At 34.7% G+C, this 19,958-nt stretch overlaps 1 protein-coding gene across 1 annotated transcript; it reads left to right on the top strand.

The window, feature by feature from the left end:
- Positions 1-1,015: 1,015 nt before the first annotated feature.
- On the top strand, positions 1,016-19,548 carry LOC149190136 (serine carboxypeptidase 3-like). The gene is made up of 9 exons (XM_089410435.1): positions 1,016-1,304; positions 1,425-1,510; positions 11,429-11,457; positions 17,583-17,702; positions 17,908-18,051; positions 18,287-18,437; positions 18,978-19,066; positions 19,181-19,439; positions 19,514-19,548. Exons 1-9 carry the CDS (start codon positions 1,030-1,032, stop codon positions 19,546-19,548), a joined length of 1,188 nt encoding a protein of 395 aa, XP_089266561.1. The 5' UTR covers positions 1,016-1,029.
- Positions 19,549-19,958: the final 410 nt, after the last annotated feature.

The following is a 19,958-nucleotide window of genomic DNA, read 5'->3' as shown; positions in this document are numbered from 1 at the left end:
TTCGATGGTGCTGAATTTATTTCCACCATCAAAAACACGATTCAAACATTGTGCCTACAAGATTTTTTGAAACTTTTTACCCGGATTAGGCCACTTTTAGCCATCCGGAAATTCCTCAGCCTCGTTAGAGAACGCCAAAGATATAGGTTCTACGTAGGAGTTAGGAATTTCAAATTCCAAGCATAGGTTAAATTTACAGGTTTCTGCAGCTTTAATGTCTGTTTTAATCATTTTAATTTTAATAGCTTTAATGTCTATTTTAATCATTTTAATTTTAATATTCAAAATTTTAGTGTGAACAAATCACTTTGGTGTTCATTAAATTATATCGGGTCTTGGTTCACAATTTTTTTTAGTTGGTATTAATTAGTTTGGAAAATAGTGAAAATTCTGGTATGATTTTTGTTAAAATTTGATAGAAATTTTGGGAAATCTGGATCAGGGTTAGTGGTGTTACATAGATTTCTATCTTTAATAACAATTCAAGTAATTTTATTATTAAATTTTAAAAATCATCAAATTCTAAAAAAACAACTTTCCAAAGGAATTTCTAACATTAGTGAACAATGCCTTTCCCTCCCCACTGTTATTTAGTGAGATTTTTTGGAAGCCTTCCGGGTGGGTTTTTCCAGTCTGATTTCTCTAAAATCCCCCCAGAATTTATCGAAATCACATGCTGGGTAACCCCACACAACCAAAGTGCCCTAGGTTTTTCAGATGCTGAATCCATTTATACAATCAAAAAAACAATTTAAATAACATAAATCAAAATTTCACTCAGATATTTATGCAATATTCCAATACCAAAAAATCTAAAAAAACAATTCCTTTCCCTCCAGGATGGTTTGACTTCTAACACTGCTCCCACTAAACTCCGACTCCGTGATCACGTCTGACGCCGTCAGCTCCTAGGCATTTGAAGGGCAGTTTGCCTGTCAAATTCTATCCCGGGCAGAGAGTCGAACGCCGATCTATATAAAGCCCCACTTTCCGCCGATCTTGTTGTAGAGAACAAAGTTGCAAAAGGAAATGAAGATGAAAGCCTTTGTTCTGTTGGTGTTGCTGTGCTTCTGCATATCTCCGTCATTTTCTTATTTATGGCTCCCGACGACCGAACGGGTGATTAAAGAGCTGAATTTGATTCCGGGAATCGCAGAACCGGAAGAGGAAAACGACGTCGGCCGTCGTTTGGTCGAAAGGAGTATCAATTTGGATATTAATGGGGACTCAGAAAAGAACGCCAGCCTCGAAGAACTGGGTCATCATGCCGGGTATTTTCGCCTCAAAGACACGCACGCTGCGAGGTAAGTGTTCGGGAGATTTTTGAGAGAATGTATAGAGGCATTTATTTAGATTGGGGTCTGTCAAGAAAGGTATTAGTTTTGTGACAAATGGTTACACTGACACTTAATTGTCATGCCTAGGATCTTCTACTTCTTTTTTGAGTCACGGGGGAGCAAAGCGGATGACCCTGTTGTTCTTTGGATGACTGGAGGTCCTGGTTGTGGCAGTGAGATTGCTGTCTTCTATGAAAATGGGCCTTTCAAGATTACAGACAATTTAACTATGGTCTGGAATGAGTATGGATGGGACAAGGTATTCTCTCTTTTATCTTTTGCATTAGTTTCAAGAGTTTTTTTTCATTCTTGATATAGTACTATTATTAGCATTTGCACCACATGTTGCAAAGGAAACGCCGTAAGGCATAAATTTGAGAAGAATGGCACTTGATATTGCAAATTATCATCAAATGTTGGTAGCAGCATCATGATAATTTATATGAAATCGATAGAGTTGTGAATTTATCCTTTCATCCACTAGTCCTTAGATAAGGTGCCCACTGGTCATCCTGGTCAGCTCTAGATGTGATGTTGGGAGAAACAATTTATAGTCATAATATTATTTCAAGGTCATTTAAGTTATATTAGACAAAGGAATATATAGTGTTCAATTTCAGCCTTTAAAAGACAATATACCCTCTCAATGAAGCTATGCAGTCCATTACCTTTTCCATTTGTCTAATGTCTCATGTAGTTCTTTAGTTGTTTGCAATCTTGGGTGCCCAAGTTCGAAGACTCTGGTCACCCGTGCAGAATCAAAACGTTTTTGTAGTCAAAGCATTGCTTCTTTGATTAAAGATAGATTATTGTTTATAAATGCTTCTTACCCTTCACCCAATGAATACAATATAGGGTGGTATGCCTTGCTAAGAGCTTCACTAGTTTTTGAGTACTTGTATTGTTTTTATATGAGGCCGATATAGAAGTCTATATCCATGTATGTATTTGCTTCTTTGATTAAAGATAGATTATTGTTTATAAATGCTTCTTACCCTTCACCCAGTGAATAGAATATAGGGTGGTATGCCTTGCTAAGAGCTTCACTAGTTTTTGAGTACTTGTATTGTTTTTATATAAGGTTGATATAGAAGTCTATATCCATGTATGTATACCGGGGATTTGTGCCACGCTTATAGCAGTTATCATATTTTAGATGATCAATTCCTTGTATTGTAGTGATTGCATGATGCAACAAAAATCTATCAAGAAGGTGATAAAATGTACTGACATCAAATTACCTATAATGCACATGTTTGGGCATCTTGTTTCTTGTATCCAAGTGGCTTTATTGCATGTATTGTATAAATTAATAAAATTTAAAATCAATCATAAGTGACAAGTAAAACGAGAAAGAATTAAATTATAGATCTAATATAGCCTATGGTCTATTCAAATTATAAACTAATTATTAGCTATACAATTACAAATTTTAAATAAATTTAACAGTACTCATAAACGAACTTACCATAAAAAATCACCGATCATTTTTCAATGTTTAGAAAATTCCGTGATGGGTTTGGGCTTTAATATAAAGTTTGGATTTTAACATGATGATGGAATAAGAACATTATTAACTATTAATTAATAGGTAATTTTTGTTGGGATCAGTGTGTCATCCATATCTATATCTAGACCCCACTACAACTAATTGAAGAATATAACGAGGACAAATATAATTTCTGTATTGAAGATTTGTAAATGCATTATTTAATAATTAAATAATTCTTTTAATTTATTATGGTTAGAAGTATATTATTCAATCATTACTAAAGTTATGATTTGAAGAAATTAAATTATTTATTTTTAATATAAAAATGAATCCAAGACTATTAAATATATTTAATTTAATTTTTATATTTTATCATTTACAAATGTTAAAAAGAATCATTCCATAAGTTACAATTTTAAATATTTTTCAACTCCAATAAGAATTTTTAAAACATAATTAAGAAATTATAAGTCTGGTTAATCAATAAAAATCTGACTTCACTTCAGGTTTTGGCTCATTTTCACAAAAGTTTGTAGACTCATTAATTCCTTATCATTGGGTAATCATTTTTTCTTTTAATTCACTCCAAGTCAAAAAATCATTTTCTTTTTAACAGTTTTGGGCTTCATCTAGAGGTAGGAGTTGGTGATGTGACTTGCTTTCATATTGCTTGTATCCTCTTACACTATAGGCGTATGAGTATGGGTGAGGCACGAAAATACGGGAGGCGACTATGGTTCAGCGAGCCCCTAAAGGGTGAAACGATTATCTTGATTAAATTTCTTATTTCAAAAAACCCCCCACCAATTTCAAACAAAATTAATCGAAAAATGTCCTAGAAAAATAAAAAGTAATATTTTTCCAAAGAAAAACTTTTGATAGGGAATTAGCAATCTCTCAAGATATATATCATAGTTAACAAGTCAAATTTATCAGAAATTTATAATTCAGCGTAAGACCAAGACAACTAAAAAAACATTAAACCTGACATTCAAACACCAATAAGACACTTATCCTTCTAACATTACTATGACAGTTCAGACTAAACTATATATTAGTGTTCAATACCTATATGTTAGTGTTCAAAGGATAATGGTAAAAAACAGTTTATTTATAATGATTGAAAGTTTGGCAAGTCAGTTATCTGAGAGAGCATCCACGTTATATGATGTAAGGCTCGACAAAATAATTCATAAATGTATAAAGAGGTCTGTTGATAAATGTATAAAGAGGTCTGTTATTTTAATATTATTTATAAGCCATGAAAATTTTATAGGAAAATGTAGGAAATGTTTCTCCATCTCCCTAAATGCTATCCCTAATAATGTCATTAGGATAAACTAGTGCACTTAACCCAAAAAATTTAATACACAATACTGATGGCAACCACCAATCCCTTAGATTCTTCTCTTCACTGACATACAAAGGGGACACCACACCTTAACCAAGCAAAGCACAAAGGTCCAGATTGTACACCGTGTACACTTAGCAGATGGATACAATGTAAAAAATGAATATGATTCCAAATATATCAAAATTTCTTTGACATCATCTTTATGTTGCTCTGAAATACAATTTCAGTGTAATGCATAACTCTGATTGCAGATTGACAGAATTTGTATATAAAGCTTGAAAACCACATAGAAGTCCCTTGCAGCCAATCTGGAAATATACTAAGCATCTGCAGTTATAATAGTTGTTGTGTGAAGTAACAATGACATGATAAAGATCCATAGAAATAGCATTCACTCGAAGGGGAAAGAACTTCATTCAATTCAGATGAAGTAGCGATTTTTAAACAGATTCTTGGAGATAAAAATACGAATCTGTTTAAAATGATTCTCCTACCAAAGGAATAATTTGAAGGATTGGAAATAAAAATTCAATTAGCTTATTCTTGCATTTGACACTTGAAAATTGGATAAATACTCTCTCTGTATTAATATGCCTCAGAAAATCCTACCCCATTCAATCCTGTTTCCTCTAAATAAAACAGAGATACATTTTTATATCATTTGTAGCAATGTATTTTTCTACAGCTACTCTAATGCAAAAAATACATACATTGAAACGCCTCTTTTTGCCACTCTGATGATGGACAATTCTCATGCCGCTGATCTTATGAATCAGCACTCGATGAAGATGGAGACACAGCAAATGCCTCCATTCATTCAACCATCAAAATATGTCGTTAAAGGCATTTCATCATCCATCAAAATCTGTTGGTAGCAGCATTCCTCGCTGTAGAATGCCATGTCACCCTTGCAATAATCAGCAAACAGAGAATGTGACTAACTCTTAAGAATGGGAAATTTTAATCAATTCAATCGATTCTCAGAGGTTTAAAGCAATCATGTGATCATTATAATAGATCTGTACATGTAGATGTCCTTTCCATGGTTTAATTTCCGTTTGCAAAGATAGCAAGCCCTGAGAAAATGGGCAACAGGAAATGCTGGAACATTTGAATAGCTCCGAGCTGGCGATGCCACATCCCATATTTCATGTTCATCTTGCTTTTGAACAGGGTATTGCACAATTTCACACTCTATACGGCAATGAGTATGCGGGTTGTTTGTGCTCACATTTGAATCACGGGATATAACACAAGTATAGCTCTCTGAATGCTCCATTCCTGTTTGATGGGTGGATTCTGTAAATCCATGGGGAGAACAAATCGGTATTGTCTCGCTTTGCTGCTTGGAAGAACTCAACTGGCAATCAAAGTTGTTTTCAGGCCAATAAGTGATCCCAGCTCCAGAAAATGTCTTCAAATCCAATGGAGAAATTGGGCTTTTGGCCCCCTCTGAATCTGAGGACCCCTATGGATTAAAACCTATTGAGATCCCAGGAGCATTGCAGAACCTGTGCTTGTCTGTACACTCAGCAGATGGATACAATGTAAAAAATGAATATGATTCCCAATATATCAAAATTTCTTTGACATCATCTTTATCTTGCTCTGACATACAATTTCAGTGTAATGCATAACTCTGATTGCAGATTGACAGAATTTGTATATAAAGCTTGAAAACCACATAGAAGTCCCTTGCAGCCAATCTGGAAATATACTAAGCATCTGCAGTTATAATAGTTGCTGTGTGAAGTAACAATGACATGATAAAGATCCATAGAAATAGCATTCACTCGAAGGGGAAAGAACTTCATTAAATTCAGATGAAGTAGCGATTTTTAAACAGATTCTTGGAGAGAAAACTACGAATTTGTTTAAAATGATTCTCCTACCAAGGGAATAATTTGAAGGATTGGAAATAAAAATTCAATTAGCTTATTCTTGCATTTGACACTTGAAAATTAGATAAAAACTCTCTCCATATTAATATGCTTAAAAAAAGCCTACCCCATTCAATCCCTTTTCCTCTGAATAAAATAGAGATACATTTTTATATCATCTATAGCAATGTATTTTTCTACAGCTACTCTGATGCAAAAAATACATACATTGAAACGCCTCTTTTTTCCGCTCTGATGATGGACAATTCTCATGCCTCTAATCTTATGAAGCAGCACTCGATGAAGATGGAGAAGCAGCAAATGCCTCCATTCATTCAACCATCAAAATTTGTCGTTAAAGGCATTTCATCATCCATCAAAATCTGTTGGTAGCAGCATTCCTCACTGCAGAATGCCATGTCACCCCTGCAATAATCAGCAAACAGAGAATGTGACTAACTCTTAAGAATGGGAAATTTTAATCAATTCAATCGATTCTCAGAGGTTTAAAGCAATCGTGTGATCATTACAATAGACCTGTACATGTAGATGTCCTTCCCATGGTTTAATTGCCGTTTGCAAAGATAGCAAGCCCTAAGAAAATGGGCAACAGGAAACACTGGAACATTTTAATAGCTCTGAGCTGGTGATGCCACATCCCATATTTCATGTTCATCTTGCTTTTGAACAGGGTATTGCACAATTTCACACTATATACGGCAATGAGTATGTGCGTTGTTTGTGCTCACATTTGAATCACGGGATATAACACAAGTATAGCTCTTTGAATGCTCCATTCCTGTTTGATGGGTGGATTCTATAAATCCATGGGGAGAACAAATCGGTATTGTCTCGCTTTGCTGCTTGGAAGAACTCAACTGGAAATCAAAGTTGTTTTCAGGCCAATAAGTGATCCCGACTCCAGAAAATGTCTTCAAATCTAATGGAGAAATTGGGCTTTTGGCCCCCTCTGAATCTGAGGACCCCTATGGATTAAAACCTATTGAGATCCCAGGAGCATTGCAGAACCTGTGCTTTTCTTCGGGACAGACTCTGGTAAGTGATGAATCATATGGGTAATCGGGCATCAGATGAGGCATCATCTTTTCTCTCCAGTTTTTCTTGATGCTACTGAGGAGTCACCCCTCAATCCTTGTTCTTAAACTTGCTTAGCAGAAAAATAAAATGATGTTCAAACCCAAAAATTCCTTGTACACTATTCACATGCACAATCCCTTACAACTTCGGGTACTCTCTTCCACAAAAAGTGTAGGATTCCTTGGAACTAGTGACAGATATACTGCAATAAAGAAAACCTCACACCACAAGCCTGGCCTAAACCTCCCTGGATGTAGTGAGCATATACTGATCCTAAGATAAACCTGAAATGAGTGTTTTATAAAGACAAAATTGGTTGCAAAACCAAGATAAAAAATCTTCAAAGCTCCTGAGTCATGACTACTCCCTCAATTCAAACGAGTATTTTCCAAACTTATTGTTGGCAAGGCCTAAAATCATTCCATAATGTCTCAGGCTTGTGTCTGATCAACACTGACAATCAGAAAAATTCTAGAAAACTTTCCCCAATATCATTCTACTCCAGTACCAGGACACCAAGTATACAAAACATCCTTCAATTCTACCCCAAAACTACTCACAGACACCAATTTTTTCTCTATAAAACAAAACAATCCCCTTAAACACTAAAACAACCTCCCCTTGTATCAAAACCCCCTGCTTCCATCAATTGTATAAACCCCTTCTTCAATCAATGCTACACAAGCAGGAACGCTTCTTGGAACCTTAGAACAATGAATTGCTTGCCACTTTGTGCCAGGGTACATATACCCACTCACGTACGGCAAGAATCTGTGGGTACCCAAATGCAGTGAATCAGGTATGAAACAACACCCACCACATCACCTGAAAGAATTTGGGGGTACCTAAGTGCAGTAAACGGGGTCTGAACAACCCCACATTACCCAGATGAATTTGGGGGACCCAAACGTAGTAAACCGGGAATGAAAATCCATTCCAACTTTGTCACCCATTATCTCAACAATCTGTTGTAGCCCATTTATATAAGAAATTAGAAATCATGACATTTCTCTATTGTTGTGTGCTGCTGATTATAAAAAACATGCTCCAACTCACCTCCTTGATGCTTTTAGTTGGTTTCCCATCAAACTGAATGATGACATCTCTAGGACAGAATCCAACTCGATAAGAAGGTGATCCAGGAGTCACCTATGATGTTTCAATCAAAAACATATGTTTAAATGTAAAACATAATTTGTACCATCAATTTGGTAGGCCAAAAAGGTATCAAATATAGTATACGCTCCTTTGAATTGCCATATGCAAAAAACAACATTAGACAGAGGTAAAGTGAGTTAAAATTCAATTATTAATGCAAGAATGGAATTAGGAAATAAAACACAAAGATCTTATTAGCAACCATCCAAGTAAAATCCTCCCATGTATTATGAATGTTTAGACTAACTTCCACTATAGATTTATCGCATAAACATTTTATCATAACCAGTGCAATAAAAAGAAAAAACGAATCCACAGATGCACAAGTTTTATCCCAAGGTAGCTCACCTGTGGCACAAGAACACCCTCTGTTACATCAGGAAAAGCTGGACCTCTCACTTTAAGCTGAGCTATAACAAGTTCGTTTAGTTCAAGCATCTTAAGTCCCAGCCATGGACACACTACGCACTGCAAAATGAAAATTAAGAGGTATCCCATAGCTCTAATAGCCTAAACACAGCTAATGCATATATTTTAACATTGAAAATAGCAAAGCTACAAAATATGCATGCAACTATAAACTGTCAATGCTCCCTGCTACGTCTCTCTACCTCTTTAGTGCATGATTCTTTCCAAGTTCCTTGTGGGCAAATACCCTCATTTGGTTTAATGCCATCTTCAAATATGTTTTCTTTGCTTCAGTAGAATTTTGTGCTTTCCTTTCAAATTCAAGTTCTGACAGAGCCTCCAAAAGTCTTGCATCTTTCTGCTTAACTGCATTTTCATTCAATCTCAAAACCTCAGCTAATTGTTTGGCAATCCCTTTATTTTCTTCCCAAGTTTCTTCATTTTGATGGAGTACGTCATTCCTTTCCCTAGATACTTCATCCAATTGTTTGGCAATGTTTTCTCTCTCTCTGCAAGCTTCTGCGAGTTGACAAAGAACCTCAATCTGTTTCCTCTGTCCTCTACATACACTATGAAATGAAATGAAATCCACCAATTCATGTATGGAAATTGATACTGAGATCACTTTTATCATACAGAGGGAGTGTGTGATGGATAGTGTGAGATATTTTATCTCATTTGCAGGTGGAGTTCAACAATAAGTTAGGAGTGACCCAGAATTCAGGAAACTATGAAGTTTATAACCTGTATCTGAAGTAGGGTCTTTTCACTTCCATTATACTGTTCAGAAAATTGTTACCTGTACCTGTCAAGTTTCTTCTTACCTGCTATTTTCTGTCACACTAATGCATGCTAGCATACGACATTGTCTACATTCAAGCAATTTCTATAATAAAGTTGAAAGAATGAGATTGAAGAGAGGCCTTGCATTCAAACAGAGGTTTGTACATGTGAATTTGGCAATTAGAAAAGGGCATATTTCTTGTTTTTGTTGAGAAAATGGATTGGTTAATTCCTTTTAATAATACATAATTTCTTGGTTAAAATCCTGATGGAATGCATAGACTAAAAGTAATGGAACATGGTTGTCTGTTTCTTGCTTACCACAAGGACTGCTATACCCTGTCAGATTATTGTCATGAGCTAATAGCTTTTATTTATGTAAACTCTTAGAAAATAAAAATATATTTACAAAATGAGTAATAATCTATTTTAATCCTTTTACGTTGTTTTCTTGGCTTTCCAACTCTCCAAAATCCTGGTTTTTTGGCTTTCCAATCTTCCATTTTCACAATTGTTTCTATTTTCCTGATTTTCATTTTTAAATACACTTGGGAAACACATATTAAGACCAACACAGTAAAATTTTAAAAGAAATAAGAAAATTATATTTCCACTTGAGCCAAAATAAACAACAAAGAGACATGTTCTATCATTATAGGTTAAACGATCCACCTGAGCCAAAATAAACAACAAAGAGACCTGTTCTATCATTATAGGTTAAACGATCAAATTGACCTACTCTATGTAAGCAAAAATCCTTCCGATCAGCAAGGCAGCCAAAATTATTTAAGTGATTTACAAGTTCCATATTGGGTATATGAGGTTGATTCAAGATGCATTCAGTGGTTTAGTGGGCTTCTTGGGTACTGTGTTTTATGAATTTTTGTATTACTTGCACATTTCCCTCCAGGCATGTGTAGACCTTGTTTGGGTATTCCTTTGGAATTCCATAGATATGTTGGGTCGGTCACTATTGACCAGATGAGACAATTTTATGGATGCAGCAGCCTCTTTTATAAGTAATTCATAAGGCTATGAAAAGATAAAAGCTCAAAGATAACTCCATGAATTGGAAGGTCTGTCTGGATCAATAACTTATGAAATTTGACCTTGTTTGGGTATTCCTGTGGAATTCCATAGATATGTTGGGTCGGTCACTGTTGACCAGATGAGACAATTTTATGGATGCAGCAGCCTCTGTCACACTAATGCATGCTGGCATACGGCATTGTCTACATTCAAGCAATTTCTATAATAAAGTTGAAAGAATGAGATTGAAGAGAGGCCTTGCATTCAAACAGAGGTTTGTACATGTGAATTTGGCAATTAGAAAAGGGCATATTTCTTGTTTTTGTTGAGAAAATGGATTGGTTAATTCCTGTTAATAATACATAATTTCTTGGTTAAAATCTTGATGCAATGCATAGACTAAAAGTAATGGAACATGGTTGTCTGTTTCTTGCTTACCACAAGGACTGCTATACCCTGTCAGATTACTGTCATGAGCTAATAGCTTTTATTTATGTAAACTCTTAGAAAATAAAAATATATTTACAAAATGAGTAATAATCTATTTTAATCCTTTTACGTTGTTTTCTTGGCTTTCCAACTCTCCAAAATCCTGGTTTTTTGGCTTTCCAATCTTCCATTTTCACAATTGTTTCTATTTTCCTGATTTTCATTTTTAAATACACTTGGGAAACACATATTAAGACCAACACAATAAAATTTTAAAAGAAATAAGAAAATTATATTTCCACCTGAGCCAAAATAAACAACAAAGAGACCTGTTCTATCATTATAGGTTAAACGATCCACCTGAGCCAAAATAAACAACAAAGAGACCTGTTCTATCATTATAGGTTAAACGATCAAATTGACCTACTCTATGTAAGCAAAAATCCTTCCGATCAGCAAGGCAGCCAAAATTATTTAAGTGATTTACGAGTTCCATATTGGGTATATGAGGTTGATTCAGGATGCATTCAGTGGTTTAGTGGGCTTCTTGGGTACTGTGTTTTATGAATTTTTGTATTACTTGCACATTTCCCTCCAGGCATGTGTAGACCTTGTTTGGGTATTCCTGTGGAATTCCATAGATATGTTGGGTCGGTCACTGTTGACCAGATGAGACAATTTTATGGATGCAGCAGCCTCTTTTATAAGTAATTTATAAGGCTATGAAAAGATAAAAGCTCAAAGATAACTCCATGAATTGGAAGGTCTGTCTGGATCAATAACTTATGAAATTTGGCCTTGTTTGGGTATTCTTGTGGAATTCCATAGATATGTTGGGTCGGTCACTGTTGACCAGATGAGACAATTTTATGGATGCAACAGCCTCTTTTATAAGTAATTTATAAGGCTATGAAAAGATAAAAGCTCAAAGATAACTCCATGAATTGGAAGGTCTGTCTGGATCAATAACTTATGAAATTTCTATAATACAGTTGAAATAATGAGATTGAAGAGAGGCCTTGCATTCAAACAGAGGTTTGTACATGTGAATTGCAATTTTTCATAGATTGGTCATGGAAACTCTAACCTTCTAAGATAAGTTCATGTGCCAGCTTCATTTTATCCTGAAAAGCTTTACTCGGTATTTCACCTGAGCTCAAAGAATTCAATGCCTTCTAAGTGAGGTAAGGTCCTGCACTTTATTTGGTTTTCTCTCGTGCGGGATTTTTATGTTCCTGCCTGCAACTCATGCCGGTCTACGTTTTCCACCTTAATATACCCAGCAAGAGCGATCCAATATTGCTGAGCAGGGGCGATCAAGGTAGTGCCAAGCAAGGAGAGGTCGTTGCTCTGTGTGGCCAGTTGTGATTCTTATAACGTTTAGTACCGGTGGAATCAATCCGATGGCTCAAACAATTTTAATCGTCTAACAACTAAATCAAGCGCTCACAAATGGACACGTAACCTCAAAGGAGAGTTGATTTCAGAGGGGAACGCCTTACGGCGTAACTAGCAAACAAAAAAAAATAGCTTACCCACCTACTTAACATTAATACTCACCGAATGGATGATTTCCTTGTAAACGTACCTATTCTACACAAATAGCCAACTGAATGAACAACTGCCCTGGGCAACTTTCCCTTCAAAATGGGCACTTTCTTACAATACTACATGCAGCATAACCACCTTATTCCAACAAAGACAAGGTTTTGGAACATTCAGATGGGTCACAATATGGTTTTGAAAGTCCTGAGCAAATTCAATGAGTATTGTCGTCATGAACATATGGATCATTTGATCCTTTGTTTCATCGCTCATCTTGTTAACCTCAATGTATAAAGTAACTAATATGGGTTAGTGATCCAATTTAGGATAAGGCATTTGAACTTTAGATTTTTGAAATTTTATGATTCGAGATTGGAAGGATATAATGCAATAACTTTGACCTGGTTAGACTTGGGACTTAAATGTAACTCCCGTACTTATTATTGCCTCTCTACAGCTTGAAATCTCCACACTCCAAACTGGCCCCACTGTCTACAACACAACTTTGTGAACACGGACTATTTGTTAAAAGCTACTCCAGTATTTGTATATTGCAGATAGTGATTCTAATCAATCTATTTCATTCATAGAAGGCCAAAAGTGAAAAGTTGTAATGTCTCGTTACTGAATTATTTATAAATTTGTTCAGCCCTACAAAAGAGACTGAACCGCAGCAAAATCTGCCACAGAGCCCACACAGATGGGCCCCGAACCACCATAATGACAAAATAGAGCTTGCTCTTGGTGCCATAATGGCAAACTGAGAGTGCTCGTGATATGCATGTGGGCGAGGCATGAGATCGGATTCTCTGCTCTGATATCAAAAAATGGATATGAACCACAAAATTCATAAATGTATACAGGTGTGTAGCAAAATAGAGTTAAAAAATGAAGCATATATCAACTAGAAAGCCGAACAAGGATCCCTCGTGTGGGCTGGAAAACATAGAGAAATGTGTATATACGCCATTGGGACAAAACTAATGAATGGACAATATTCAGCATAAAGTTGTGTTCCTGGCAATAAACTATTTCTTATTACCTAGATTTTGCAAATACTGTTAATACATCAATCTAAAAATGTAATCAAAAGGCCCTAATTTATCGACCATCTCTACAAAGAACAGGAAAAGAAAACAAATATGTAAATACCTTGAGTAGATCAAGTGTATCAGTTGCCATTCGACCCTTGCTTGGCAACCTTAGACGAACCACATTGCACTCAATAACATTCAGCTCTAGGAATCCGTTCCCCGCCTGCGTCGAGAGGTCCTTCGAAACAGTCGTGGATTGCAAGGATTGACATCGTAGAGAATTGAACCTGAAACCTCTGTGTTTGCCATGAAACAAATACGAGGATTTGAGCAAGATTGGGACCGATACATTCGAGCAAGTGCTTGGGGAAGGAAGCAGTTGATGTTGTGGTGAAGCCGCCGCTTTGATCGACATTACAGAGTCCCGATAGTTGAACCGTCTTCTATGAATTGTTACCAAACTCTCAACTCAACAATGGAGATATACCAGTTGCAATTCTTATAACATTTCGGTGGAATCAATCCAATGGCTCAAACAATTTTAATCGTCTAACAACTAAATCAAGCGCTCGCAAATGGACACGTAACCTCAAAGGAGAGTTGATTTCAGAGGGAACGCCTTACGGCGTAACAAGTTTTAAACGTTTCTGTGCACAAGATCAATTCTATTTTCAACCCTTAGTGAGCTCTTCCTAAATGTAAGATTGGATCCACTTGAGTATTTTCTGTGCACAATATCGATTCTGTTTTCAACCCTTAGTGAGCTATTCCTGAATGTAAGATTGGATCCACTTGAGTATTTTATCTGCCAGTCACGATTTCTTACAAATTAATGAGTAGATATTATTTTAATGTATTTGAAATTAACTTTAAAATAATGTTTTGATGAGTGGTTAAAAAGAGTATGGTATTTCTGGTTCAAATCTAGAACAACATAATTGGTTGCAAATATAGATTATAGCAATAAAGGAAAAATTTAGAAATTTGTCATAAAATTAAAATTTGAATCTTAGCAGAGGAAACCACTCAATCTGTTGAGAATGCCTAGGGAAAGCATTCAAGAGACTATTTTAAATTTTATTTAAAATTTACAATATGTGGAATCTATGGTCAAAGAAATAATAATGTTAATGGGAAAGGAGAAAAATTGAAAAACACTTTTTAGCCAAATCACTGGTCTTTGCTACTATTGATGTCATGAATGTGAATGGATGCAAAGACTAGTTTGAGAGTGAAACTTCCATTCTAAACATGATAGAACTTATGGCAATACTTACTTGCAATTTGCCTAAGCAGTTTTGTTAGATTTCCTTAAAACACGACAATTGATTTACAATTTTCTAAGTATAAAAACTAGAAATACAAACAATTGCTATAGTGGAATCTTAAATTGCAAATACATTGAGTTTTCTAACTTATCATGCACAATGAAAATAAATTAGAAGACAAACACATCAACCATAGAACACAAGATATACCTAGGAAACCCCAACTCTATGGAAAACTTGCAACACTGCGTGTTTTATTTTTTCTTTCAGTGAAGGATTTTCTTCTTAAAATTACAACAAGGGAGAAACTTCCTTTTTATCTCAAGAAAACACTCAATCAATTTCAACTAAATCAATATCCCTTCATGGGCACTAGATTTGCGAAACTCATGTGCATATTATCTACTTGGACGATATGTTCTAGCGCTCTTCTTCTCTCCCGCGTGCATGTGTGAATAGATTACTACGTTGGGCTATAAGAGAATGGCCCTCTCTCAATTTATTTTGCTTGGATGTTGAGTCATTCGATCTATTGAAACCTTCACTCTTCCTTAGCTAACCTCTCACATTTGCTTGTGCTCAAATAACTTGCCGCCAACTCACTCTATCTCTTATAATTTTGATCTCAACTTTAATCCCTTAGGCTCAATGATTGAGATTAAATCGTGATCAATGGTCAAAGATTAAATCATAAGTTAACTTAGGTATTTTTAATTTTCCATAAATTTAAGTTTTAGGAAATAGTTAAATTAAATTAATAAACCGCTTAAGTGGTTGTCTCATGGGTTCTTCTGCTAGCTTTAGTACCTAGGCAAGAAAAACCCTTCTTCTCTAATCCAATCAACAAGTTTCCATTGAGAAAATTAGTCATGGCTTTCAATCTCTTCATATGGATTTTTTGATTCATCATGTTCTAGTTTTTGCATTCTTGAAAATGGAACCCTTCTTCTCTAATCCAATCAACAAGTTTCCATTGAGAAAATTAGTCATGGCTTTCAATCTCTTCATATGGATTTTGTGATTCATCATGTTCTAGTTTTTGCATTCTTGAAAATGGACTATTATGAGTACAATTCACTATTTTATTAAATTTGAACATTTGCACTTGAAAATGCAGTGTTTTAACTTTTAGAAGTGAGTCTAGACATATGTGCTTCAAGATATTATAATATTATGTTTGTAACTTTGTAGGATATATTCATATTTTATTCTGAAGGCTATCAAATGTTGTTGAATATTCTATATTGTGATTATGCATGGGAAATTCTACTCCCTACCATTGCAGATTTTGTGCATAACAACTAGTTCCTAATGAATGGCCTTAACATTAGACGTTGGCAGAATGTGTCATGGTTTTAAAGAGAGACACTTTTGACTTGGTTATTAGGTCAACTCTCTTTATGCTTGCTATAATATTATGGTAATGCCTGTCATTGTGGTGAGTTTCAATGGAAAAACGCAATTTATATATGAAGATGGATAGTAAAAAGTAATGGCACCTATGCTAAATTTATAATATGTACGTAGGGAAAATTAAGGTAAAAAAAATTACCTACTAAATTTGTTTAAAATTTTAAATGAAATTTTTTTGTAACTGAGTAATGTTGAAATTTTTAAAGAAAAAGTTTTGTAACTGAGTACTGTTGAAATTTTAAATGCAAAATTTTGTTGACTTTTTAATTATCTTGAAGGAGGGAAGAAGTCATGTTTCTCATACTTTAACAACCTTAATGCAGTGAGGTCAAGGTTGATGTGTTTGTTCATACATAATGAGATTATGTTATGAGTGTCTCAAATGATACTGACTTGGGAATGATATATTGTACTTCATGCTTTTTAAAGGTTTTTCTAAACTCTATTATAGAATTGTGTTTTCCTGAATTGTAGAATATTTTGATCTCTATCTTATTATCACTCATTGATGATGTATGTAGTGGCACATCTACTAGCCTAAATTGTCTTGTATTACCAACATATACCCATCTTAGCCCCAAATCTACCAAATGCCGAGAGGTATCAAATCTCTCAAGATGCAAACCCCTTTTTGAGTGCAAAACTTGAAGAAAGGATTGCACTTGGAAAGATTTGATTCCTCTCATATCTTTCTAAATTTGGGATTAAGATGGATCTACGTTGTTTCTTAGCTTAGATTGAAATATTTTATTTGTAACTCAATCTTAAACATTGAAGGAATTACAAATATTTCATACCTTGAATTAGAAAGAACCTATTAATGGAATAAGAACTCGCCCACACTTTCTCTCACTGCATTTGATGTTAAAATATTTTACTCAACATGCATATGGAAATATTTGATTTACTACCCACATTATTTTCTTTGGGTATTAATATTTTTGAGTATTATATATCAACTCCATATTAAGAATGTAATTATTTACACCTCCCTCACAATGAAAAGTGAAAATATAAGAAAAAGTTTTAATTTCTCTTATTTAGCTCTTTATTTGTTGTTATTACTATTTTTTATTTTGTTAATGTAAGTATTATTTTATAATTTTTAAATGTAAAGTTATGTGACAACATATACCTCATACTGGGTTGTAGAGTGCCTAAGCAATCATTGTATTTATGTGTTATTTTGTATAAATAATTTTCTAATAACTTTTCTTTTAATTTACGCACACTTGCCTATAACAATTTGTTATAACGTTTTTTAATTTATGCACTCTTGCCTCTAACTTGAAAAGGATCATTTAGTGTTTTAAAGACTCAAGATGTTGAATATAATATGTTAGTAACTTGGCAGGCATCAAATATCATTTTTGTGGATCAACCTACTGGAACCGGTTTTAGTTACAGCACTGACAGACGTGACCTCCGTCATGATGAGAAGGGTGTTAGTAATGATATGTATGACTTTATACAAGTATGTTTCATTTCTTCCACATGTGATGTATTTGATATCTACCTAGTATAGAGATGGAAAATTTATTTTTTTATTAGCAGTTTAACCATTTTGTGGGTGGCCCATGTACAAGTTCAACTTGTCAATTTGTAAGTAAAACAAACTTGTAGTTGCTTGTCAATGAATGCAGATTTAAACTCTAATAAGTTTCACCAATATCTGCTAGGAATTTTTTAAAGAACATCCAAAGTATGCAAAGAATGATCTCTTTATCACTGGAGAGTCATATGGTGGACACTACGTTCCAACAGTTACAAGTAGGGTCCACCAAGGAAACAAAAACAATGAGGGTCTTCCAATAAATTTGAAGGTATAGTGTGTCACATTCTTTCGTTTTGTTGTTTTGTGTTATCTGGCTTATCACCTTTGTGCTTCTATATATGGAGTTTTAAGAGAAAACTATAATTGATGGGCATGTGCATCCCTTCTATTTTTATTATTTACCAGAATTTTCAATTATAGAAACTTTTATAAACAAGTCATATGCTATCAAGAAGCTTTTTAAAGCCCATTTTTCATCTATACGTATTTCAAACTTCCTGCAGGGATTTGCCATTGGTAATGGACTTACTGATCCAGCAATCCAGTATAAAGCATACACAGATTATGCATTCGAGATGGGTCTTATTAGGGAAGATGATTACAATCGAATCAACAAAATTTATCCATCATGTGAACGGTCCATAAAACTTTGTGGTGAGTTAAAACTTAACCATCTATTTCTCACCCTTAATGGAAAGCTACGTTTATCATGTAGTTTTTTTGGTAATATTCCGCAGTGGGTTTTTGCACGTTGTTTCCCTGATTGGGAGGACAGCCACAGTTGGACCAATACAACTTGTGAACTATCCATAAAACTTGTGTTGAGGGCTTTTAGCACTTATCCTCAGTGGAAGACTTGTGAAATATTCAATGTATTTTTTAAGATGAATGTCCAAGTGTTTTCCATAACAGTAGTAAAGGCTTATCTGTATCTCAAATTATTTGGCAAGGTGATGCTTTTTTGCTTTTCTAGTTAGTTGATTATTGTTTATTGTGTGTTTTTACAAACATTTAGCAGTATGGTAAACTTACTTTTTATCGTCTTTGATAATATATCTCATGTAATTGATAATATATCATCTTTGATAATATATCTCATGCATTTGATACTAGTTAAGGGTGATCTTATGCTAGATTCTTCATCGAGGGTTCCTAATGTGGGTTCTGATTATAGTCGGTGTGATATCTTGCCAGGTACCAAAGGGAATGACACTTGCATTGCATCATACTTTACGTGCAAATCAATTTTCGATTCCATTTTGGCATTAGCTGGGAATATCAATGTAAGACATTATCTCTTAACTTCTAAATACTGGATAGTCAGACATGATATTTATTTTACTAGCATTTTGCATCTTAAAATGTAGTTTTCATCAATTTTGTTTTATATTTTGTAGTACTATGATATTCGGAAGGAGTGCAATGGTGACCTGTGCTATGGTTTCTTAAATATGAAGTATTACTTAAACCAATCTTCCGTTAAGGATGCCCTAGGGGTTGGTAGCCAACAATTTGTCCTCTGTAGCACCCTGGTTTTTAAATATATGCTTGCTGACTGGATGCGGAATATGGAAGTTGGCATTCCAACACTCTTGGAGGATGGTGTCAAGCTGCTAGTTTATGCAGGAGAATATGATCTTGTTTGCAATTGGTTAGGTAATGATGTTGTATACATAAAAAATATTGATTTTGTTTTGGAAAATGACTTTATTTGCAGTTGTGTTTTTCAGTGTTGTCAGCCAAAAATTCAAAATTGAAGAATTAATTGTTCAAATTATGTGTCTTTCAGGCAATTCAAGATGGGTGAATTCCATGGATTGGTCTGGAAATGATAATTTCAAGAAGGCACCTATAAAATCCTTCCTTGTAGATGATAAGGAAGCAGGTTTAATAACCAGTTATGGACCACTCAGTTTTCTCAAGGTAAAAGGCACTTGATGACCATCTTTGATTTCTTTATTGCAAGTACATGACTTCTTCCTTATGGATGGAATATTCTATTTTGTTGCACCAGGTTCATGATGCAGGTCATATGGTCCCAATGGATCAACCAAAAGCAGCCTTGGAGATGTTAAAACGCTGGACACAAGGAAGTATTACTGACAACAACTTCAAATTCTAAAGACGATGACTGTAGAGATGCCAGAGAAGAATTTTGAAAGTTAGTTAATTATT

This window comes from Pinus tabuliformis, chromosome 3_1 (assembly GCF_031772625.1).
Source record: "Pinus tabuliformis cultivar Carrire ecotype Pingquan chromosome 3_1, CPIR1, whole genome shotgun sequence".
Taxonomy (NCBI): Eukaryota; Viridiplantae; Streptophyta; class Pinopsida; order Pinales; family Pinaceae; genus Pinus; species Pinus tabuliformis.
This window is presented reverse-complemented; position numbering and strand designations above follow the sequence as displayed.

Excerpts from the sequence above, each read along its gene's own strand:
- LOC149190136 (XM_089410435.1), top strand. The coding sequence starts at position 1,030 with ATGAAGATGAAAGCCTTTGTTCTGTTGGTGTTGCTGTGCTTCTGCATA. Across the intron at positions 11,458-17,582 it reads ATTATTTAAGTGATTTACGA|GCATCAAATATCATTTTTGT; the intron begins GTTCCATATTGG and ends GTAACTTGGCAG. Across the intron at positions 18,438-18,977 it reads ACGGTCCATAAAACTTTGTG|GTACCAAAGGGAATGACACT; the intron begins GTGAGTTAAAAC and ends ATATCTTGCCAG.